General features: G+C 40.2%; 1 protein-coding gene across 4 annotated transcripts in view; it reads right to left on the minus strand.

The window, feature by feature from the left end:
* The window catches only part of TBC1D5 (TBC1 domain family member 5), an 842,416-nt gene that overhangs the window by 166,287 nt on the left and 651,481 nt on the right, over positions 1–24,648 (minus strand). For all 4 annotated transcript variants that reach the window (XM_073630202.1, XM_073630199.1, XM_073630201.1 and 1 more), the window contains one exon: positions 17,653–17,759. In XM_073630202.1, coding sequence (XP_073486303.1) covers positions 17,653–17,759 — 107 coding nt within the window. The remainder of the gene's footprint in view (positions 1–17,652; positions 17,760–24,648) is intronic.

The following is a 24,648-nucleotide window of genomic DNA, read 5'->3' on the forward strand; positions in this document are numbered from 1 at the left end:
GCTATAAGTCATAATCATCAATATTAAAAGTAATAATTGTTCGAAATATATCACTCTGTGTGTAACGCGTGTATATAAAATATATGAGTTACACTTTTTGATGATATTCTAATTTTATGAGATGCACCTGTATAGGAGATTGATTGATGATATATATATCTATAGATATAGATATATCTATATCTATAGATATATATATATCTATAGATATATATATATCTATATATATATGTATGTATCAACTGTATAAATAGGTTTTCCTTTTTTTGTTATAGGGGACAACATTTTATTAAAGTCTATAAAGGACTTTGGTAAAATTGGCATGCAGCACCTACCATTATTCACCCTTTTATTCCTTCTTCTCATCTACTTTGAATTCCTTTATCTCACAACTTAGCTCTGCAGTCAGTTGTTTGGTTTGCAATAATCCCATCACAATAGAGGATTACCACAACTACACAGCCCAGTACACTGGAAAGTAGCCTGGTAGCAAGTGTGGAGAGGGGAGGTATAACTGTAGGTTTAGCCATGTCAAATAAGGACACTCAATATGGAGCAGAAAAAGAAACAGCGAAGAACAGCGGAATACATTCATAATCGCTGGTCCTATAGTACAACCATACAAAGTCCTGGCTCTTGTTAAACACCATGACATTGCTAAGACCAGTGCATTCTAAAACAATACATAACACTGCAGCAAGCAAAGCGCTTTTATAGCAGCCAGATAGATATTATTGAACATGAAATGTATTTTCAAGATACTGCAGCTGCCTGAATAAATCATTAGAGGACATACAGTGTTGTGTATATATTTTCTTCATTTATGTATTAAGAGCAGGACTAAAAAAATTATTTTTCAAAATATGTTTTAATTTTAAAGCAAAAAATATCTAAAAAAATGTGTGGAGGGGGAGTAGATTGGCACGCAACAGGGTTGGCTGCCTAGCTGAGAAGCTCCGGCACTACATAGGGTAATTAGCACGTTTGGGCTGTCTAGAAAAGCATTATGGTGAACAGCAGAGGTTCTATCCCCTCTATCAACCACCCTCACTCACAACTGGGTTGAAACCTCATGAAGCTGTTTTCAGACATTTTCAGCCCTCAGAACAATCTGACTATTCCTAAGGCCCAAACTCCCTGCACTCATATAAGGTAGTGCATTCTCAAGCTTCAGCGCATTGGTAGTAGGACCAATAGATAACACAAACAGAATTGCATTGTTCAGTCAGATGCCAAGGATGTCTAATCCACAAACAGTGGCCTTAAGCATCTAAAGTAACCTTTTAATTCACCATTTTACAAATAAAAGGGGTATCTCACAATATGCATCTTATAGAAATACAGTGCTATAAAGAGAACCTGGATAAAAGTGCATGCCACCAGAATCTGTAGATCAGAGGAGTGCCAAAGAGGGTGGAAACAGTCCAGATCTATGAAACCCTCCTGTCCACATACAACAATATCCTGGACAGATCTCAAGTATCCCCTACTGAATTTGAAAGAGTACAGAAGTAGACATATGGATCCACTGAGAGATGTGGGTTGCATCACAAGCTTTTAGATTAAGGAAGAAATCCTAAGTAATACCTGGAATCACAAACATGTCCTGTTTAACAGTGTGGAAATAAGAAATTGTCAAGACCTTTCCACCTTCTACTTAGTAACACATCAGCATTGCGGCCCTCATGAAAGCCTTGCTAGAAAGGGAAATTACATACTGCTGGCACTTACTGTAGCATTTGGCTTTTTAGCCATACATCAAGGTTGCACAGCACTACTCACCACTGAGGACATCTCCCCCTTCTGTGATCAATTCTGCTTGTTTACCCTCTTCCCAGACTGGTACAGAGAATTCTAGATGTCTGCATACTGGGACTCCGATGAGCCCTGAAACACCCGGACATCTCCAAACAGAGAACACTACTGCAAACCATTCAGTCATCACAGACAGGTAAACCTCACAGCAGACAGGAGGTTCAAAGATAGAGTGAAAACAATAAGTGTAGCGCTAGAAATAATGACTACCCATATGCATCCAAACAGTCTCATTCAAGCAGGCGGGATGGGTGCAATAGGAAACAGTGATAATATAGGGTAGTGAACCTCACAAAATATGTGAATAAGCTAATACAAAAAATGGGAGAAATGTCCACAAATAAAATGTCCAATAATGGGAAGACTAGCTCCTCAATCTTCAACCAAAATGGGAGATGCACCAAAGAGCAAGGTTAGCACAATCAATTACTGAATGAAATAGGTCCGCCCCCGTCATATTTCATTCAGTAATTGATGTACAGTTTATATATAGGAGCAATGTGGGGAGGTAAGGATAATACCCTGTGGAAGACTTTTTAGTCGAAACGCGTCAGACCAGCACCTCCTGCTTCCCACATTGCCATTTTAGGTACCTTTGTGATCACTTTTTATATGCCATTTTACCACCTTGGTTGACCTACTCCACGTGGAGCCCCTTTTTTCTTTATTTCCCCATGCCGGAGTTCTGATGACCATTTTTGGACCACCTTCATTGCTGGACTTGTCTGGCGGCTGTTCAATCTTTGGGAACCTTCGTTTTCTACCTACACCCAACACGGTTCAGATTTGAGTTCAAGGTTTACAGGAGACCATCCAGTTTGGCGTCACCACTGGGGATTTAATATCCCAAAGCCTTATAGACGCACTGCCGTATGGTAGGTGCGTCCAACAGATCCGGTAAGAGTACCCATTCTACCTGAATGTTCATTTGTGCTAACCTTGCTCTTTGGTGCATCTCCCATTTCAGTTGAAGATTGAGGAGCTAGTCCTCCCATTATTGGACATTTTATTTGTGGACATTTCTCCCATTTTTTGTATTAGCTTATTCACATATTTTGTGAGGTTCACTACCCTATATTATCACTGTTTCCTATTGAACCCATCCCGCCTGCTTGAATGAAACGGTTTGGATGCATACGGGTAGTCATTATTTCTAGCGCTACACTTATTGTTTTCACTTCTACTTTGACTTGGTTTGTCTGTGTGTTAGCAGCTTTCTGTTTATGTTATTTTGGATATAGCGCAGTACTTTCACCCTTTTTCACAGGTTCAAAGATGGAGCCTTCTAAAGCTTGTGTTCACAAACCCCGGAAATGTATGCAGGAACAACGAGCCAGACTGCAGTCAACTACAGATAAATGTTTATTAATCGGTTTTGTTTACTTATTAGACGTACTCATGAGGAACAAAAGTTCCCCTTTCTCCCCATGTTACACTCATGTTTTGGTTATAACATGCAGCATGGGAACATATATGACCCTAGAAATCAACTTACATTTGCACTCCTACCAGAATCCTAGGTTTTACCTAATGTCTCAAATCTATTTGTTTTTAAAATTAGCATGGTCATGCGTCCCCATCATGCCATGTCATTCATATCTGCCATAGGTCCCATGCAAAAACTACACTTCCTATCTGCCACCTCGGCAGATGAGTGTTACAAAACGTGCACACATTCCCTTCTCCTTTCTGGGTGTGATCACAGGCTCTGTACGTGCTCTCTGGCTCACAAACTGTGTGCAGCCAGTGAGAGAAGGCTTCTTGAAGTGGCTGTGATTGTTCCCAAGCGCGTTCTCCTGGAACACTTTCACCCATGCGTGTCAAGTTTCAGAAGGTCAGCTGGACATAGTAGCGTGGTGACATCACATAATTTGCAGTCCAGCTATCCTTCCTGATTTCCTCTAACTGAAACTCTATACGTCTCAGCTTAGTAGTAGAGTGTGCAGCCTCAGCATTACACCCTGTGGTGTATTAACCATGACTGCAATGCTTTTCCGGCTGAAATTTTTACATTTTATAAATGCATATTTTATTTTTCATACCATTAATGCATTTCTAAAATTAAAAAAAAAAAAAAAATGAACTTAACCTTAAAGACAAGCCAGTTGGCTGGTATAAAATATCTATTAGCCCTGATGAATGCCTGTTAACTAAGTGGGCTTGATGCATTCCTTAAGAGCTAATGCTTTGTTAAATATCCATTAGTCCTGACGCTTTGCTTCTTAAACCCTACTGTGCAGCACTTCCCAGGGGCACCAACTGAAAATACCCCCAAGATGTCCTCTGCATTCCTCTAGCCAAAGTCTACACTCTTATCTGAGCCACAGACCTCCCATCACCTCCTTAACCACTTCAGCCCCGGAAGATTTGGCTGCTCAATGAGCAGGCAATTTTTTGCGATACGGCACTGCGTCGCTTTAACTGACAACTGCGTGGTCGTGTGATGCTGTACCCAAACAAATTGTCGTCCTTTTTTTCCCACAAATAGAGCTTACTTTTGGTGGTATTTGATCACCTCTGCGGTTTTTATTTTTTGCTCTATAAACAAAAGAAGAGCGAAAATTTTGAAAAAAAACACAATATCTTTTACTTTTTGATATAATAAATATCCCAAATTTAAAAAAACAAAAACAAATGTTTTCCTCAGTTTAGGCCAATATGTATTCTTCTACATATTTTTGGTAAAAAAAAAAAAAAAAACACAATAAGTGTATATTGATTGGTTTGCGCAAAAGTTATAGCGTCTACAAAATAGGGAATAGATTTATGGCATTTTTATTATTTTTTTTTTTTACTAGTAATGACGGTGATCTGCGATTTTTATCGGGACTGCGATATTGCTGCGGACAAACTGGACACTTTTGGCACATTTTTGGGACCACTGACAATTATACAGCGATCAGTGCTATAAAAATGCACTGATTACTGTATAAATGTCACTGGCAGAGAAGGGGTTAACACTAGGGGGCGATCAAGGGGTTAACTATGTTCCCTAGTGTGTGTTCTAACTATGGGGGGGGGTGGGACTGACTAGGGGAGGAGAGAGATTGGTGTTCATACTTAGTATGAACACACAATCTCTCTCCTCTCCCCTGAACCAGATCCCGGTTCTCGCTCTGTCACAAGCAATCACGGGTGCCCGGCGGTCATTGTGCCTGCCGGGCACTCACATCAGCTCCAGCGTGGTGCCACGGGTGCATGCGCCCCCTAGTGGTCAAAAGGCGAACCGACGTACAGTTACGTCGTTTCGCCCAGGGGAGCCAACCTGCCGCAGTACAACTGCGATGGGCTGGTCGGGAAGAGGTTAAAGCATATCACAGTCTTGCCAAAGTAAGGAAAAGACCCTATACAGGTATCCAACTACAGGCACAATTTGCTCCATAATGTGGATATCAACTGTACGCCAAGCTTTCAGTGAATCGTTTATTATCATTACTCCCCTCCTTAATAACACCGGCGCAAGTGGTTTTTGTCCCAGTGAGGAAAGCCCAAGACAACACACTGAAAGCTCTGAATAAACATTACATATACATTGGGCTGCTAAATATTAGAAAGAAGGTTCTTTCTACCACTGGACACTGATAAGGTGATTGGCCTCTTCTCAGACACTCTTACTATTCAAAAAGTGGCCTATGAGGGTTGCCCATTATCTCCCCTAATATTTATACTCACCCTGGAGCCATTCTTTTGATTCCAAAAGGGGAAATTACACTCTTCCTCCTCCTCCTCACCTTCCTTTACATTTGGCACATTATTTTTTATTTCTTTTGATTTTGACAGGTATCCGCCCCCCCAGTTCTGGTTAAATCGCTGTAGCGGTCTGAATGGAGGAAGTTCAGCCCCCCCTCCTTCTGGGACACTTCACAGGTCCCATAAGACTGCGGCTCACGCATGCACAGTTTGAAGTCAGCTGTGCGATTTCCCCCTGTATAGATGCTGGCGTCAGCACCCAAAGCAGATTGAAGAATCGGCTCGGGTGAGGACATTTCTGGAACCAGGGGCAGGTAAGTGTCCTTATATTTAAAGTCAGCAGCTACAGTATTTATAGCTGCTGACTTTAAATTTTTTGGGGGGAGACTGGAACTCCTCTTTTAGGGTACTTTCACACTGGGGCGGGAGTCTGTTGGCGATAAAGCGCCGCCAGTTTTAGCGGCGCTTTACCGTCGTGTTAGCAGCTGAAGAAAGTGTTAAAAGTGCCCGTGATGCGGCGTTTCTGAAGCTTTTTTTTCAGGCGTTCATTTCAATGGAGAGGGGTGGTTTAGGAGCGATGTATACAGCGCTCCCACACTGCCCCAAAGATGCTGCTTGCAGGACTTTTTTTTCCCATCCCACCGCCCCAATGTGAAAGCACTCTAACTGCAGATCCTAACATAAAGGGCTTTACCATAGCTAAGAGAAATTATAAATGTGCGGCCTTTGGTGACAGCATTCTGTTGTCCCTTACTAAGTTCCAAGAGCTCTCCAACCTTCAACCTTAAAAGCAACTTTTCTAATCTTTCATGCTGAATATAACCCTAACCCTAGCTGTGGTGACACAGTGCCAACAAAACTTCCTATTCAGAAACAGAATTCCCCTTTAACCTAGCAGAACTTTACAGCCACAACTACAAAACACTTATCAAACACATTGTGGACTAAACTATTTAGTTTGTCTAGCTCAGTAGGGCTGCCATATTCAAGATGAACATTCTTCCTGGATTTTTCTACGTTTTCATACTGTTTTGATCTTTTTACCAAAAGATTGTATTTCTCACTACAAAAAAAACCTTCTGGGCTTCCAGAATAAGCTTAGCATGCTTAACACTTTCAAAACTCAAGGGAGGCATAGCTCATTAGGGCGTGTCAGCTCATGAGAATAGTGGACTGCAATAGCCACTTAACATATAAAGGACTGGGTAGGCTTTAAACAAGTGTTGGCATAACAACCACTAAGGTAATTTCCATGAACAAAAACATATTTACAGAATGATTTATGATCATCCGCTTATATGTTCCACTCTAAAAAGCTTTTTCACAACCTGCAAGTCCCTATAATCATAATCTTCCCAAGCCATCTCACAAGGATGCATGAACCAAGACTTTGAACCAGGATTGTCCATGAATTTCCTAAAAACCTTTGGTCTCATCCCCAGTTCTGTGCAAGCCAATTTTTCAAGTATGCAACTTTCTAAGACAAATCTGCATTAATGTTTTTCTCTACTTTTTTTCTGTGTTGTTTTGTATATTTTTTAAAAACCTTTATGCAAGAAAGAAATATATACAATATTGTATATGAATAATTAATAGTTATGACTTGCCTCTAGAACTCTAAGCTCTATTTAGTGTTTCCCAGGCTACATTTACCTGGACTGCTGAAAAATTCTGTTTAAAAATGTGCAAACTTAAACACAACCTTAACCATTACAGTTTCCCTATAAGCAGTCAGACTGCACTGGATCCATGTATTGCTGATTTTAGTAGAAATTGAATAATCTGCTGTGACTATAGCAACCTTCACAGATGCAATTTTTGAGGGTTTTAGCCTTTTAATGGAGGTCCTACCTGAAAATCAGTTGAAATAAGACCCCATTTTGATTTAAAATACATACAAACAATTGGTAATGTGGTTGTTATTTCTTGGGTAAACTGTAGTTTCAAGCGGACATATTTATATATCCAGAATGAACTTACACCTCATTTTCATGTTGTCTTTGTGCCTCTTATGACTTTTGAAATTATAGTTAGCCAGATCTGTCTAACCAGTTTGCCATTTTACAATGCCACAAAAAATGCTGTAAATATAAAACCAGCTGGGATTTTCCATGACAAATTTGCTTTGTATTTGCTGTGTGAAAAACTCAGAATAAAAACTGTTATAATAGGTTTTATATCCTAGGAGTGCTTCTACATTACTAGTCTAATACCTGTGTGAAGTGCTGCTTTATTACCAGCGTTTGCTCTATTCTGCCTACAAGATGAAGTAAGGAAAGCCATGTTCACACAGGAAACACATTAAATATATTTTTTCACATATTTCTTATAATTTACAAAGTCAAGCCTCAATTTTTTTACACACAAATAGATTATTTCCTTGCAATGCCCACTTAAATACTACTATTAAGTAAAAATAGGGAAACATATTTTGCACCTTATGAAATAACCAGTGGATTAAAAAAAAAAAAAATACAGACCGTTTAGTTGCGTTTCACTTATTTAATTATTTATCTAAACTGAAGAAATAAAAAGGTAATTATATCTGGCAGTCATATTTATCAAAATACTGCCAATTTTATTTACAAATTAATTTGTAAAATATATGTTACAAAAGACGTGGACTGTTCTGATTTAACTTTCTATGCCATTTGTAACATGTTTTCTCTGTTACGCTTTTTTAGTTTGGAGCATTGTTGATTGGGGATTGTTGAACAATGTTATTTTTTATTTTTTTATCTGACCTTACAATGTCACAATTGATCTTTAATCATTATTTTTGCTTCCTTGTTCTCTGTACATCTGGAGAAACTACCTTTATTTCTTCTTTGCCATCTCTGTTTGTTTCTGTAAGCTATATGTTCCTCACATTTGGTGATGGCACTGCTTTCGCTCAAAACAACTTCCATAATAAACCAAGGCAATATAAATTGCATACAGGGCCAGCTGCATGCACTGCATAAGTAGATTCAAACAGGTGACATGGTAAAACTGTGACATCATACCAAAAATAGGTATGTGGCCTTGCAGTTAGGGAGAAGAGAATTTTTCATGGCCTCCACATCTGGATATAATGCATACCTCAAGAGCATAAAACATCTTAATGTTTTGCTCTGTTTTACTTACAGGAATATTATTGTGAAAAATATTGTATTTTGATGACTGTATATGGTTATCCCATGTAATTGTATTATTCACTATATGAATTCTTTTATTATTTCATATACATTTATTTATTTTTTTATGCTGGTTTCTGAAAATTAAAGTGACAGGGGTTACAATAAACCATAAGGTCCCAACTTATGACTTACTTTTGTTCACGTTTAATGTCTTTTATATTTCCATACATGTTCATTGTAATGCATAAGGTGGTCAACTGCTCTTCAAATGCACCAGTCAATATATTGTTAAAGCGGAAAGGGGTATGCCTCCTCCTCCCCTCCACTGCCACATTTGGCACCTTTTGGGGGGGGGGGGACCTGTTTTCGACAGGTAACTGCTCCCACTTCTGGCTCAGTTCACCACAGCAAAGTGAGACAGAAGTTTGGCCCCTCCTCCTTCCCCCCGCAGCAGGCCCATTGAGAAAGCGCAGCGCGATTTGCGCATGCGCAGTAGGAAATCAGCTGTGAAGCCGCAAGGCTTCACTTCCCTTAGCCAAGATGACGCCGGCAGCACCCGAGAGCCAATTCAAGAATCAGCTCGGGTGAAGACAACGCTGGGTGCCTGGACAGGTAACTACCCTAATAGTAAAAATCAGCAGCTACAGTATTTGTAGCTGCTGACGTTTAATTTTTTTTTGGGGGGGGGGGGCGGAACTCCTCTTTAAGTCAAATTAATGCCATAGTTTTAGAGCTCCTTCACACATGTCCCCTCTGGTGCATTGCATTAATACTAGTTAAGTCATAAGGGCAGTGGATGGCATCTCCAGCTTTGGAAGGTGGTGCTATACAAGTGTATGTGGGCTTACAGCACAGGCATAATCAGCAATAAAGAAGATACTAAGTGAAAAATGTAAACATTGAGCAGGCTGTGGCTATCTTATTTAGGAGGAGCAATGTTAGTTTAGGTCAGAAGGGCTAAGGGTGGGTAAGTGGACTTTGACAACTTCTCAGCTGAAGGATCTATAATTGTTATCATAGGTGTTTTTGAAATGATAGAGACAGAATATTAACCAAAAATCCAGAAAAAACACATGATACAAATGTTATAGATTGAGTTGCAGTTCAGTGAGTAAAATAAGTATTTGATCCCCAAGCAAAACATGACTTGTGGAGAAACCCTTGTTAGCAAACACAGAGGTAAGACGTTTCTTGTAGCGGTTAGTGTAGTTGGTTACCAGGTTTGCACACATCTCATTAGGGATTTTGGTCCACTCTTTTTTACAGTTCTTGTCTAAATCCTTAAGTTTTTTTGGCTGTCACTTGGCAACTTGAAGTTTCAGCTCCCTCCATTAATTTTTTATAGGATTAAGGTCTGGAGGCTGGCTAGGCCTCTCCATCACCTTAACGTGCTTCTTCTTGAGCCACTGGTTTGTTGCCTTGGCAGTATATTTTTGGGTCATTGTCATGCTGGAAGACCCATCCATGACCCATCTTCAGTGTTCTGGCTGATGGAAGAAGGTTCTCATCCAAGATTTTACAATTAATGGCTCCATCCATTGGCCCCTCAATGCGGCAAAGTCAGTCTGTATCTTTAGCAGAGAAACCGCCCCAAAGCATAATGTTTCCACCCCCCGCGTTTGACTGTAGGGATGGTGTTCTTAGGGTCATAGTGAGCATTTTTCTTCCAAACTTGGCGAGTCTCCCTCCTCAAAAAGGCACATGCCAATGAATATCTAAATGGTTCAGAGAAAGATTAGGAGAAAGTGCTGTGATCAGATGAGACCAAAATTGAGCTCTTTGGCATGAACTCGACTCGCCGTGTTTGGAGGAAGAAAAATGCTGACTATGACCCTAAGAACAACATTCCTAGAGTCAAGCACAGAGGTGGAAACATGATGCTTTGGGGCTTTTTTTCTGCTAAAGGTACAGACTGACTGTGCCCCATTGAGGGGCAAATAGACGGGGCCATGTATTGTAAAATCTCGGATGAGAACCTTCTTCCCTCAGCTAGAACACTGAACATGGGTCGTGGATGGGTCTTCCAGCATGACAATGACCCAAAACATACCGCCAAGGCAACAAAAGAGTGTCTCAAGAAGAGGAACATAAGGGCATGGAGTGGCCTAGTCAGTCTCCAGACCTTAATCCTAAAGAAAATTATGGAGGGAGCTGAAACTTCGATTTGCCAATAGACAGCCAAAAAACCTTAAGGATTTAGACAAGATCTGTAAAGAAGAGTGGCCAAAATCTCTCCTAAAATGTGTGCAAACCTGGTAACCAACAAGAAACGTCTTACCTCTGTGCTTGCCAACAAGGGTTTCTCCTCCAAGTACTAAGTCATGTTTTGCTTGGGGATCAAATACTTATTTTACTCACTGAACTGCAACTTAATGTATGTGTTTTTTCTGGATTTTTGGTTGATATTCTGCCTCTATCATTTAAAATACACCTATGATAAAAAATTACAGACCTTTAATTTCTGTGTAAGTGGGCAACTGTATTTGTTTTTTCTCAATAGTTTCACCCACCCTGTTTTGTGAACAAAGCTTCAAAATGACACTCAGTCTGGCTTATTGCAGAATAGGAGGGTTTAGCTTCATGTCGAGTTACACACAGGGAAACGTGTATCGAGCACAGAACACAGTTCATAAAGTCCTATAATAACAGGTTGAAAATTCCAAATGTAATCTCTTTCAAAAAGAAAACATCAAGATATGTAATATACTATGTGTAACACACTACTTAAAACTAAGCAAAGCTACATACAACCAAGTATTACTTGGCAATATCAATATTATAAATATAGTCAACAACAACCACATACAGCTCTATGGCCATTATAACAACTTGACGCCCAATATTTAAAGGCAGTATAGAAAATTAATAACAAAACATAGTAAATCACAGCATCATGTATCATAAATCTGTCTAAACAATATAGGAGATACTATACAGGTGTATGTAACAAATACAAACATTCAAAGACAGGACCCCATACTACACATATGATTATAATTCTACTGAGGTAAATAATCATTTACTAATGGCGTTTTTTTATTTTTCTTAGCCATGCCTTGATCTTCTATAAGGCACTTTGGAAATAAGAACTCTTTAATGAATAAGATGAATAGTCTTAAACTAAAGAAAAAAATAATCTAATTCTATACCCATAGAACTCAAAGAGTTACATTTAAACACTCAGTGAACACAATTTATGACAGAAACATTTACTGCTAAACTCACTTCTGGCTATCTTTATAGACATAAATGGTCATAAAATTAAAGGAAAGCACTTGTTTTGTTCTTAGTTGCTAATTTAAAATGTTAATGCGTGTTACACAAATTTAGCAATGCAGTAGGTATTACTCATTGTGATAAGGTTAACACTTTTAAAATCAATGAAAGCGGGATATAGATGTGCAGCAACAAAATATTACTATGCTTATGGTGCTGTATTAGAATTTTATTTGCTAAAGGGAAGAGGCAGATTTTCGAAATTCACCGTTAACTTAAAACAATAGTTTCAAACCTTTTATTTCTTAGGCCTTACTGCCTCCAGGACTCAAAGGAACATCTGGCTATTTAGAGAAAACAATATGTTCACATCCTCTATGACTTTTTTGTTTCTAATTGGGTTTTAAGTTTTTCTCTCGTAACGAAGTAAGCTAGTAAACACCAAGAAGGTCATATAAAGATCACAATACTAAACTATGGAGGGTAGGAAACATTTGCAGATCTATGGATAACTCCAGTCATCCTTGTATAAACCTAAAGGACCACTATTATTGAAATTAAAATATCCCAATAATTGTATGTTGCTAATACATGAATTTATTGTATTCAGTATATCAGTCCATTTACAATTCACACGTCTTTATTTTTCTCAACATTTAGAGCAGACCAAGCTGCCTGGCCAAACAGTGACAAGTGTTTTGACAAACTATACCACTGCCGGAGATGCTTGACTAGTTACAGTAGCAGTTATTGTACTGTGCCTTTTTATTCTTGTACCTGTCTTTATGCATACATATCACTGTCACTACAAAGCACGTTAACACCGTATGAATAAAGAAGAATGTAAGAACAAAAAACACAGTCACCAAATGGTCTAGTGAAAGTAACAGTGATAAGGGTTGGGATACACTATAACACTGCCACAAGGGTTTACAAGAAAAACAGAAATGGAAGGCGCGCACACCTGGTGCATTACCAGAGATAATTAAGCTCTGAGGAAAGGGGTGCGCCCCCGAAACACGTTAGCTGTACCCTGTGTTCTGTGCATGTCCATGCACTGTGTTTATAGCATTTTGTCAGTTGCATTTTGTGAGTACCCACTTTTATACAAAAGTTTCTCATTATTAAATTATATCTGGTAATGCACCAGGTGCGCACATCTTCCGTTTTTGTTTTTCTTGTAAACCCTTGTAAGAACCCCTGGCAGTGTTATAGTGTATCCCAACCCTTATCACTGTTACTTTCACTAGACCATTTGGCCAGCAGGTAACAATGTAGAAAAATGTCAATGGAATGTGAAATAAAAAAAGAAATTAGTGTGACAAATACTGTAGCTACTTAAATTAACCAATTACAGTCATCAAAATACAATGTGAGGAATTTACTAAGACTTGAGCAGATGGAATTTGGAGCAGCTGTGCAAGGCAACAATTCAGCTTCTTGCTTTCACTTTCAAAGCTTAAAGGCTATCTCTAAACTTAGAAATATGTTACATATTACACCCATATTAAAGGTGTTGCTGACATGTTGCTAAGAATCCTAACCCTCATCACCTGAGCATCTCCCACCACACCCCTGACAGCAGGTGGGGGTACCTCTCCCCTGGAGCTGCAACTTTTAAAATTGGCTTTGTCTGCACAGCTGCATCATTCATTCACAAAGATCTGTGAATGAATAAACTAAAAACCAAACTGAATAAAGTCTTATCTGCCACCACAATAAACGTACTTGTAGTTCTCAATGGATGACGAGTGCTCCACCTAGGTTATTTTCTTCCAAACTGACAATAGCTGGCAATTTGCTAAGCCCATCAGGTGCAGATCATGTGGGGTGACAAGCTCAATCTATTCATACTAGAAGGTGACCCACGAGAGGCCACAGGAAGATTCTAGATCTTCAACTGTAAAGCAGGTGAAACAAAAGAGTCCATAGCAAATATGTATTGTGCTATTAAAAAACAAATAGCCTTCCTAACCTCTACACTTGCTTAACTGGAAGGCATTCAGTATGGCCCTATTATACTGGAGCAGGAGCACATGTGTCTAAATAGCCTTTTAGATATAACAGTCCACTGTAAGCTAAATAGGAGTAAACAGGCCCTAGACAAAATACAGATCCCGGATGTGTGCAGAATCTTACACACCACAGTGAAAAACTTCACATACATTTCTATGATACACTCCACATTTTCTAGACTAGATCAAGTGTTTGTTAAGCACTTTCATCTGCATCAGGACCCTTCTACCACTATTCGTAATATCACACTGTTGGACCACACACCAATAAGAGTGGACATAAGGATAGCCAATCATAATAGAAAAAATCCTATAATTGGGGATCTGACAAAATCCTCCTTAACCTCCTTAACCTCCTTAACCATCCTATAGTTCTAGATTCCTTGAAATTAAATGTACAATCCTTTTTTAAAGAAAATGATACTGAATAAGTATCTCATTACACACCACTGAAAACACACAAAGCTTACATAAGAGGAAAAAGAATATCCCAAAACTCTAAACTTGAATGCTAACTTATGGTTCATAAGCGCACATTATTTAAATGCATCACTAGGCTTGAAACTGTACACAAGGAGAGCCTAGACAATTATCTTAAACTGACAGCACTCCAGATCTCCTTATATAAATTAATTGGCATTAACTAAAAAAGCTAAAAAAATTGGAGCGGTCAAGTACAGTGAACTCTCAACGCCTGTGTCCAGTGGACACAGCCAGTGACAGATCGTGCGACAGCTTGGCCTGCGAGGAGCGCGGGTTGCATTCCAGGAGGATGTCATAAAACATCCACCCAAAATGACAAAGGCACTGCCCAGCGGTCATTCAACTATAGGCCAGACAGGAACTGGCTAAAAAATTTTTGCAAAACATTTTCCACAACCCTTTCTCCCAAAATCACAACTAGCACACATCGCAAATTTCCCTAGAGAGGGGAAAGATCTTCTGCTATACAAAGTTACAGGCCGATCTCCAATTAATGTACCCTTAAAAATATATATGCAAAAAGTTTGGCTTTACGCCTGAAACTATGCATATTCCTCTGGGAATATACAAAGGACAAGCTGATAATAAACTGACTGCTTTAGAGGATGATGTCCTTTTGTATGCAACCCTCAACCATCTTGCCGATACTCATGCAAGAATTCCATAGATATGGAGAACTTTAACATTTTCAAATTACCTACACAAAATCAGAAATCCAGAATACAGGACTCCCCCTTACTAGGGAATACCAGCTACAAAGTGCAGTTCCCATTCGCCTAGAAGGAAAAAAACCTCAAGGTACCTAGGCAAAGATCTAACTTTCATCCAGGGGTACTGGAATTATACAGATAAATGTGCTACCCTGTAACTTGTATATGTACCAAATGTTACATGTATCACTCCCCTTGAACCTCCTTAGGGCTCCAAACTCGTAAATCATTGAATTTACCTGGTTTAAGAAAACTCAGAATCCAGTTTCGAATACTAACTTTTCAGGCTGGAAAGTGGACAGCCCCCTGAGATTACATAATGTAACTAAAGGTGGAAAGATCCTTTACCTCTCCATTAATTGAAATCACTGGAATTACATAACTCTAGCTTTTTGGAAATGACTTTGCAATTTTGCCAAAAGCCTTTCACAACCACCACAAAATCCAAACTCTCCTAACCTGATTGAAAAGGTGTTTTTGCCCGCCACAGAAAAATACAAATTGTTGCCTGAAGTGACATTCTGCCCTTGCTGACTACTTTGCCCACTGGGAACAAGATTCCTATCATAATCTTACTGCAGAATACAGACGCCACATTATTCTCTTGACCCACACCTCTTCTATTGTTACTTATATATATATATATATATATATCAGAAAGCAAATTTAGGATTCCTGTCTGATGATATAGAGACCCAGTGCATCGAGGTAGATGGGATTCTCAGACCTCGCCAATGTGTTGGAGGTGTGGACTAGCCTTGGGCATCCTCTCTTATACTTTCATGGAAGTGTTATCTAATAAAACCTTTTTTTGGTACTGATTGTCAGTGATTAACAAACATCACTAATGTGACTCCTCCACAGGACCCTTGGTCACTGATATTCTACAATACATCTGAGTCTGCTCCCAAGAAAGCAATGATATTCCATTCCTAAATGCAGCTAAGTTTGATCCTAAAATTCTGGAGGACCTCTAGACTACCACCAGTGGCTACAAGACTATTGCAATTAAAAAATATACACCTGATGGAAGAGATTACTATCCTACAAAAAAAAATTATAAAACGTTTAACAAAATTTGTGTGAGCTGGCTACATTTAGAAAAATGCAAACTCCTGTAGATCATTACTGGAGACAGCCTCAGGTCTTATTTTAGAGTAGAAGTGTTATACTACTGATATAAATACAAAATTGACCACTATGCAATGGCCATAACACAACTGTTGACCCAATAATCTATGCAGAGATACCCCTTCCCCCTGTTGTTTTTGTGGCTGTGTGTGGTTTTATCTTTTTCTTGTTCAAATATATTGTTTTCATACAATATAATGCAATGTTAAGTATTGCCCTGTGACATCCCACCGACTTTGAAACATATTCTCTTCTGTTTATGGAGAACATGATAATAAAACTTTACTCAAAGTGTTACTATACCCAGGACCCTGCATTCGCTATATCTGGTCTCTCACAGTACACAGAACATGGACATGCAATTATTTTAGTAAATATAAACTGCTAAATACCTTTTCTCATCAGCAGTATATAGAAGCCTTATGACTTCAATGAGTGTCTAGTTAAAGCTTGTAGGGGGAGTTTTCATTCTCCTTTAACTGTCCTATGAGGCTGCAGGACCCTGACCCTCTTGTCTGGACAGTGCTGATTGGCCCTGTGCTGATCACATGCACTCTCCCAAGAAAAAAAAAAAAACTCTCTAGCAATACACACCAAACTGAGCATGTGCAGTCTGACTCCAAAGGCTCTGTACTATACGGACCTGTTCTGGAGTCAGTGGAGGAAGAGGAGGATCTGTACATACAGGATCAAATAGCCTTTTTACAAAATGCAGAGGATTACCCCCATAGGTTCCACAGTGAGTATAAGTATGCTTTACTGCATATACACACTGATTTTACTGTTGTGGGTTTAGTAAAATTTTAAAACAAAAACAAACAAACAAAAAAAAAAAAAAACAGTTGTATGTAACAAAATAATAATTCCACTCCATGGTGATAATATGTAATGTGTCTGTGAATTTGTGAAATGTACGTTTTGGGAGAAAAATACTATAAAATAAAATAACAAATTAAAAAAGGCAAGAACACGAGTTGGAGATGTAGATGTGATTATTACTTTATATGAAGGAAAGAATAAGAAGAGCTAGTTCATGGACATCTTGCTGTTTATGCATGGGACTAAAACGTAAACCTGTTGTTCACCAGTACATGGGTATGTTGTGTCAAAGTAAAGCTTTAAAATCATTACTATGTGAACAGTCATTTAACCTAGATTTACTGTTTGCCTTAAAAACTTCTGGTGTACTTGTTGCTGTACAGTGCACAATTAATATAAATCTAAAACATCCTTTAAGTCCCCCCCCCCCTCTAAATGCACCCTCTGTGATTAATGATATGTACCGCTGTCACTACAGATAGTAGATGACAGCCTCCAGACGTAATCTCTCCATGAGGTCCCAAAACTTTATGCTAATGTCTATTGCTAGCTGCCAAGTAAGCTCTCTGTCTAAAACACATTTGCACACTTTGATAGTATAATTGTTTATGTTCTTTAAGCACTGAAGAAAACAGGCTTGTTGAGATAACATACCTTTGGGTCTCTCAGAAACAGAGCCTTGAGAATAAGGGAATGTACGTCACCAATGGGTGGGTAATGCATCAGAAGGCCCAGACATGTCTGATAGTTGCTGGAGATTACTAGGAGTAAAAAAATGAGATATACATGCAACCATTTAGAGAAGGAGCAATTAATTTTTCACAGACATAAAAGTGTAATGTAATAACCAAACTCTCTCTGTGTACCAGAGCCCTTAAAATCCCTTGTACAGTTGTGGCCCAATCATCCTATGAATTGCTTTCATTCTCCACCCTCAGAATACAATCTCCTAGGCTCTATTCCACACCATCTCTTAATTAGTCTTCCTCTCTCCCTTTTATGTCCTAGTAAATAATACTTAATAAATCTTCAGAATTCCTTCTCCCATCTCATCACATAGCCAAGCCATCTAAGACTTTGGCTTCTTATATTATATTGTTTATAATAGTTCAACATTCCTAGCTTAAAGTGATTGCAAAGTCTCAAAATAACAAACATGTTATACTTACCTGTCTGTTGCAGTAGATTTGCACAGAGCAGCCCAGATCCTCCTTTTCTCAGGTCCCTCTTCTGTGCTCCTGGTGCCTCCCTCCTGTCGAGTGCCCCCACAGCAAGCAGCTTACTATGGGGGGCACTCGAGCGGATTCAACTCCGTGTGTCCATTCAGACACGGTGCTGCGGTTCGGTCCTGCCCCTCTCTCTCCTGATTGGATAACTGACTTTGATTGACACCAGCGGGAGCAAATGGTGCAGCTGCTATGTCTCAGCCAATCAGCAGGGAGAGTCCCGGACGGCTGAGGGACTCGTGGACATCACTGAACAGAGAGGGAGCTCAGGTAAGTATTAGGGGGTGCTGAGGAGGCTGCTGCACACAGAAGGCTTTTTATCGTAATGCATAGAATGCATTAAGATAAAAAACCTTCTGCCTTTACAACCCCTTTAAGTATAAGCCCTTTCATTTTCAATTAAATTAGATTCTTCTACAACGTTGTAGAAATCCTTCTTAAATCCCCATTTTCTCTACCTGTACTAGGCAATGAATCCAGGGTTTTTATTATTATTATAAATATATATATATAGCATGAACAGTTCATCCATTGCTTTACAACATATAGGGAGACAGTACAGTTAAAATACAATTCAAAGAAGGTTAGGAGGGCCCTGCTTGTGAGAGCTTACAATGAAAACCCTGAAGGATGCAATGCAAATCAGAAATGGCAGCTCCCAGATCTCTATACTCATAGGTTTACTCCCTAGTGTTCCCATTACATAGATTTAAATGATGCCTCAATAGACATACGGGTTTATTGCTACCACGGGTTAGAGGGGATACTGTGGTTTTGATATCCGTTGTCCCAGGAATCTGTGTGCTGATACACCCTAGACAATTTTTCCTCCTTAATGCACTGCATGACCTTTGAACTATGGCCAGCAGGCTTTCTAGAACAATAAAGGAGGATTTTGGTTAACCCAGTCCCCCCACTATATAAAAGGGCAACACAGAACAGCCATGGTGTCAGTGAACTAAAAGCGGTTTTTAATTCAGATTGTTAGCTCTTAGAACCATTAACCCTTTGTCTGCCTTTTTTTTGTTCTTATTACGGGGGGGGGTCAGTTTTAGCTGCTATCCATAGCAAACTTTACTTTTTTTGCTGCAAGGCTTCCCTTCAAAATGGGCTTTTGATTCATTGTTTGGTATTTTGTGGTTGTCATTTATTTTGCGTGTATATTGGTTTTTATTTTATGCTCTCTGTTTTCCAAACTGTTTTTTGTTTGCAATACAGCACTGCATTGTTTAAGTTTAAAAAAAAAAAAATAAGCAAGCACAAGAACAGTATACACTTAAACCACATCATGTTATAACCACTCACATTCACATAGATAAATTAATAGTTATCCATATAAAAGTAAGGTTTAATAACCAGAACGGAAACTGTCCCATTGCTGTGGAATTTTACACTGCTATATCCTCTGCAGTATCCTAATTCTTGTAGTGGGAACCCTAGCCTGTGCTTCTTGTCTCTAATAAATTTGGGCCTAACCCCGCTGCAGGCCAATTTTACAATATTGAATTATCTGTATCTAAATCTTGTAGTAAATGACCTGCCAGTCTATTTGTCTTTAGTGCATTTTGACCTGTTATCTCTGATTATCCTAATTTCTTGTGGTAAAGCCACAGCCTGTATTCCTTGTCTCTAGTAAACTTAGGACTAGGCTTGCTTTTTAAAACTGTCCCGCTGCAGCCCAAATATAGTTTAAAAGACCATTTCCAGAAAATCAGAATATTCTCACTTAGGCCCGGTTCACACTGGTGCGACATGCGCTCTGACTTTGAGAGCACAAGTCGCATGCAAGTCGTGCCCCCTTAAGTGCAATGGAACGGTTCTAATAGGAGCCACTTGAGTTGCTCCAACTTAGAAATAGGCTCCTGCACTAATTTTGGTGCGACTTGCATTGACTTCTGTTAAAAAGGTCGTATGCAAGTTGTGCTGAAAATAGGGCAGTGTGAACCGGGCCTTACAGTGGGGCTGTTTTTGACAAGTACCCGTCCCCACTTCCGAGAGATCTTGCCACGGTGAGATCACTCGGAAGTTCGGCCCCCCTCCTCCTTCCCCCGCCGCCGGGCCATTCAGAAAGCACAGCGCGCTTCACGCATGCACAGTAGGGAACCGGCTGTGAAGACCCAATGCTTATAGGCAATGGTGGTGGCAGCACCTGTGAGCCAATAACATCGGCTGGGGTGCCGACATCACTGTATTGCAGAACAGGTAAGTGTCATAATATTAAAAGTCAGCAACTACAGTATGTAGCTGCTGACTTAAAATTTTTTGCTGGGGGGACTCTGCTTTAAGATGTGACCTGACTACAATAAAAGACAAAGAGAGGCTAATGCTTTGAGGATAATTTTGAGGAGAAGGAAGTTAGAGGGTGGAGACTGAAAGCAATGGATAATATTGAACGTATTAAGTTGGCCATAGAGCGCTTGACACACCTTTCAAGTGTTTAAGAGAGAGAAAATTGTACCAAATATACAATTTACATATTTTTTTCACACATACATGCTCTAAAATTCTTTCACAGTTCACCGTAGACCAGTGGTACTTGGTTTAACAACATTTAAAGGAATAGCTTGACCGGTCATGCATTGTTTCAATAAACTCCTATTTAATGTCACATTAAACATGGTTTAAAAAAAAAAGTCTAACCAACCTTTCCACAGTAATTCATTTTTTGTCTGACAAAAAACAATACCTGTATTTAATTTGTTACTTCTGTCTTAAGCACTGCTTTTTCCCATTCTTATTTTCTTTTCCAAAATCATACATTTTACAAGGGCAATTACTAAACCCATCATTCAAGGCAGGCCTATGAAAACTGCATTTTTTTCTCCAATCGAAGTGCAAGCAATCCATCTGCTGTGGCTGTCAAAGCAAAGCCTATTAATGATGCTTGTTTAGTATACCATATTGACTGCCTGAAACAATACTATCTGCTAGCATACTGAAACAAGTGTACTTTCCGTTAATCCTTTATCTTTTAAAGCTGAAGAAAAACAAAGTTACTTATTACTTGCTTCCAAAAAACATAATACGCCAAATGTATTCTATCTTTGACCTGTCTTTAGAGCAGAAAGAGATCTCAACTTGGGCCACTTTTACCAAGGGATAAAAAGGGGTTCTATAATGTCGGTGTATCTATCAGAAAATAATTTTTTTTTTAAGTAGATGTTTTAAAACCTCATTTAATCCTTAACCGCTTGCCACCCACCCAACGTCATATGATGTCGTCGGGTGTGAGTGGTAATATCTGAATGATGTCTGCAGCTACAAGCAACATTCAGATATCTTCTTTAAGAGCAATTCCCTGCACCATAAGAATGATCATAGCGGCTTTTCAGCCGCTTGATAGTTCTTACAGGCGGCGGGAGGGGACGTCCCCACCCCTTCTCCTGGCTCACCCGTGTGATCGGTGAGCCGGAGAAGGGATCCGCTGACACCGGATGCTGACGATATAGATTTCCGGCGGGCCAGATGGTCGTTCAGAGGCCGGGCGCGATGTTATGATGTCATGCCCAGCCTCTGCATTTGAAAAAAATGCTGCCGCCTCGGCTGGAAAGATGGATCTTTTTTTTTTTAATTTCAGGCTTTCCAGCCTAGAGGTGAGATCTGGGGACTTATTGACCCCGGATCTCACTGTGAAGAGGACCTGTCATGCCAAATTCCTATTACAAGGGATGTTTACATTCCTTGTAATATCAATAAAAGTGATAAAAAAAATGTAAAAAGAAAGCATCAAACTAGAAAAATTCACACATGTGAGATATCGCCGCGAACGTTAGAGTGAGAGCAATAATTCTAGCTCTAGACCTCCTCTGTAACTCAAAATATGTAACCTGTAAAAATTGTTAAAGTGTCGCCTATGGGGATTTTCAAGTACCGAAGTTTGGTGCAATTCCACGAGCCTATGCAATTTTGAAACATGAATTGTTAGGTATCAGTTTACTTTACTGTTACTGCGTAACATCATCTTTTACATTATACAAAAAAACTGGGCTAACTTTACTGTTTTTTTTTTTAATGCATGAAACTGTTTTTTTTTTCCCAAATTAACGCGTTTGAAAAATCGCTGCGCATATACCGTGCAAAATAAAAAGTTGCAATGACCACCATTTTATTCTCTAGGGTCTCTGTGGAGGTTCTGTGCAATTTTCTAGCAAAGAAATTATGATTTTTACATGTAGGAGAGAAATGTCAGAATTGGCCTGGGTAGCAAGTGGTTAAGAAAGCCTGGGGCTAGATTCTATAATATTAAAAAAATGCTGAACTTTGGCCTAAACTGAAAAAGAAGCTTTGTCTGAATGTAAAAGCATAAGCTCACCTTTCTCCAAGAAATAATAAATGCACATGTTTTTGCAGTCAAAAAAATGTGCATTTATTATTTCTTGCACAGGAGCCTGCAGAGCATTGCACCCGGGAGCGATGGATCGTGGGTGCAGTGTCGGGCTCCTGCAGACATATCCTCCAGCTTTCTTGCCCGTATCTCTGTACGGGCTCTCTGTTAGAAGGCTGGATGACATGTCAGTGAAATACGAGGACTCTCATCAACGCCCTCATAGTCCACTGAGAATTACAAGTTGTTTGCCGACGTGGAGGATGGTACTTGTATTTTTCGCATTCACAGATCTCTCTGAATAAATAAAGCAACTGAGCGAGTGGCCTCCTGCACAGCAGCATTGTTTTCAAATGTGGCCCTGGGTGCAGGGAGAGGAACCCCCGCCTGCTGTCAGGGAGGTGCAGGGGCTGGAGCATGGTACATACTAAATACAGGTGTACCTATCCTTTAAACATATAGGCTGCTCAAATTTTAGGACATATTCTCAAGTATAAAGTTTCATAATAAAGGAAAATAACCATTAACAAATTTAGGGTCCATAAAAGGCAAAGTTCACCTTTTACATAAATTAGCCCATGCAGACAACGGGTCCCAGCAGTTTAAAATAAAACTGTTCAGCTTGCAAAAAATATTGTTTAATGCAAATGCCATACTCATAGGCGTTTTCTGTCATCCATGAAGCCTGGCGGAAACACTCCCAATGGCCTTTTTCCAGGAAATGGCCTACAACAAAATGGCTGCTGAGCCTCCTTCCCTGAGGACAACTAAAGAGATAATCACTTTAGTTGTCCTCAAAGAAGCAGACTCAGCAGCCATTTCTGTTGTAGCCCATGCACTAGCTATAAAACAGGAAGTAAGAATTAGGGAGTATACTGGCCAGACTTCATGGATGACAGAAATGGCATACAGTATGAAATATGCATTACATTATTTAAATTTAACAGCACAGTGTATTTAAACTACTGGGGCCCCTTGCTATATGTTTATCTAAGACTCAGGTCAACATGTTCCACCTAAAACTAAAATATAACTAAAAATAGTGCACTGAGCCCTGAGAGTAATGTAAATATTATAAACTAGGCAAAACCATTGAACTTTGAATAGTTAAATATGTTGGATCAACATGGGTATTTAGATGTAAGCAGGGGCGTACCTAGAGCATTTGGCACCCGGGGCAAATACTATATCTGGCACCCCCCTTCACTGATCATGCATGTACGCACTCAGCCCCCCTCACACCTGTACACACTCAGTCTCCCCCATACCTCTACACATTCAGTCCCCCTCACACCTCTACGCACCCAGCCCCCCTCACACCTCTACGCACCTAGCCTCTCTCACACGTCTACGCACTCAGCCTCTCTCACACGTCTATGCACTCATCCCTCCTCTCACGTCTACGCACTCAGCCCCCCAACACATCTGTAGACACTCAGCTGCCCCTCACACACACCTGTACACACTCAGCTCCCCCTCCCCCCACACACACCTGTACACACTCAGCTGCCCCCCCCACACACCTGTACACACTCAGTTCCCCCCCCCACACACACCTGTACACACTCAGCTGCCCCCCCACACCTGTACACACTCAGTCCCCCCCCACACACACACCTGTACACACTCAGCTGCCCCCCCACACCTGTAAACACTCAGTCCCCCCCTCCACACACACACACACCTGTACACACTCAGCTGCCCCCCCCCCCACACACACACCTGTACACACTCAGCTGCCCCCCCCCACACACACACCTATACACACTCAGCTGCCCCCCCACACACGCACCTGTACACACTCAGTTCCCCCCCCACACACCTCTACCTGCACACACTCAGCTGCCCCCCCCACACACACACACCTGTACACACTCAGCTGCCCCCCCCACACACACACCTGTACACACTCAGCTGCCCCCCCCACACACGCACCTGTACACACTCAGTTCCCCCCCCACACACCTCTACCTGTACACACTCAGCTGCCCCCCGCCACATACACACACACACACCTGTACACACTCAGTTTCCCCCCCCCACACACACCTGTACACACTCAGTTCCCCCCCCCCCACACACACACACCTGTACACACTC

The sequence above is a fragment of the Aquarana catesbeiana genome, linkage group LG05 (assembly GCF_042186555.1).
Source record: "Aquarana catesbeiana isolate 2022-GZ linkage group LG05, ASM4218655v1, whole genome shotgun sequence".
NCBI lineage: Eukaryota > Metazoa > Chordata > Amphibia > Anura > Ranidae > Aquarana > Aquarana catesbeiana.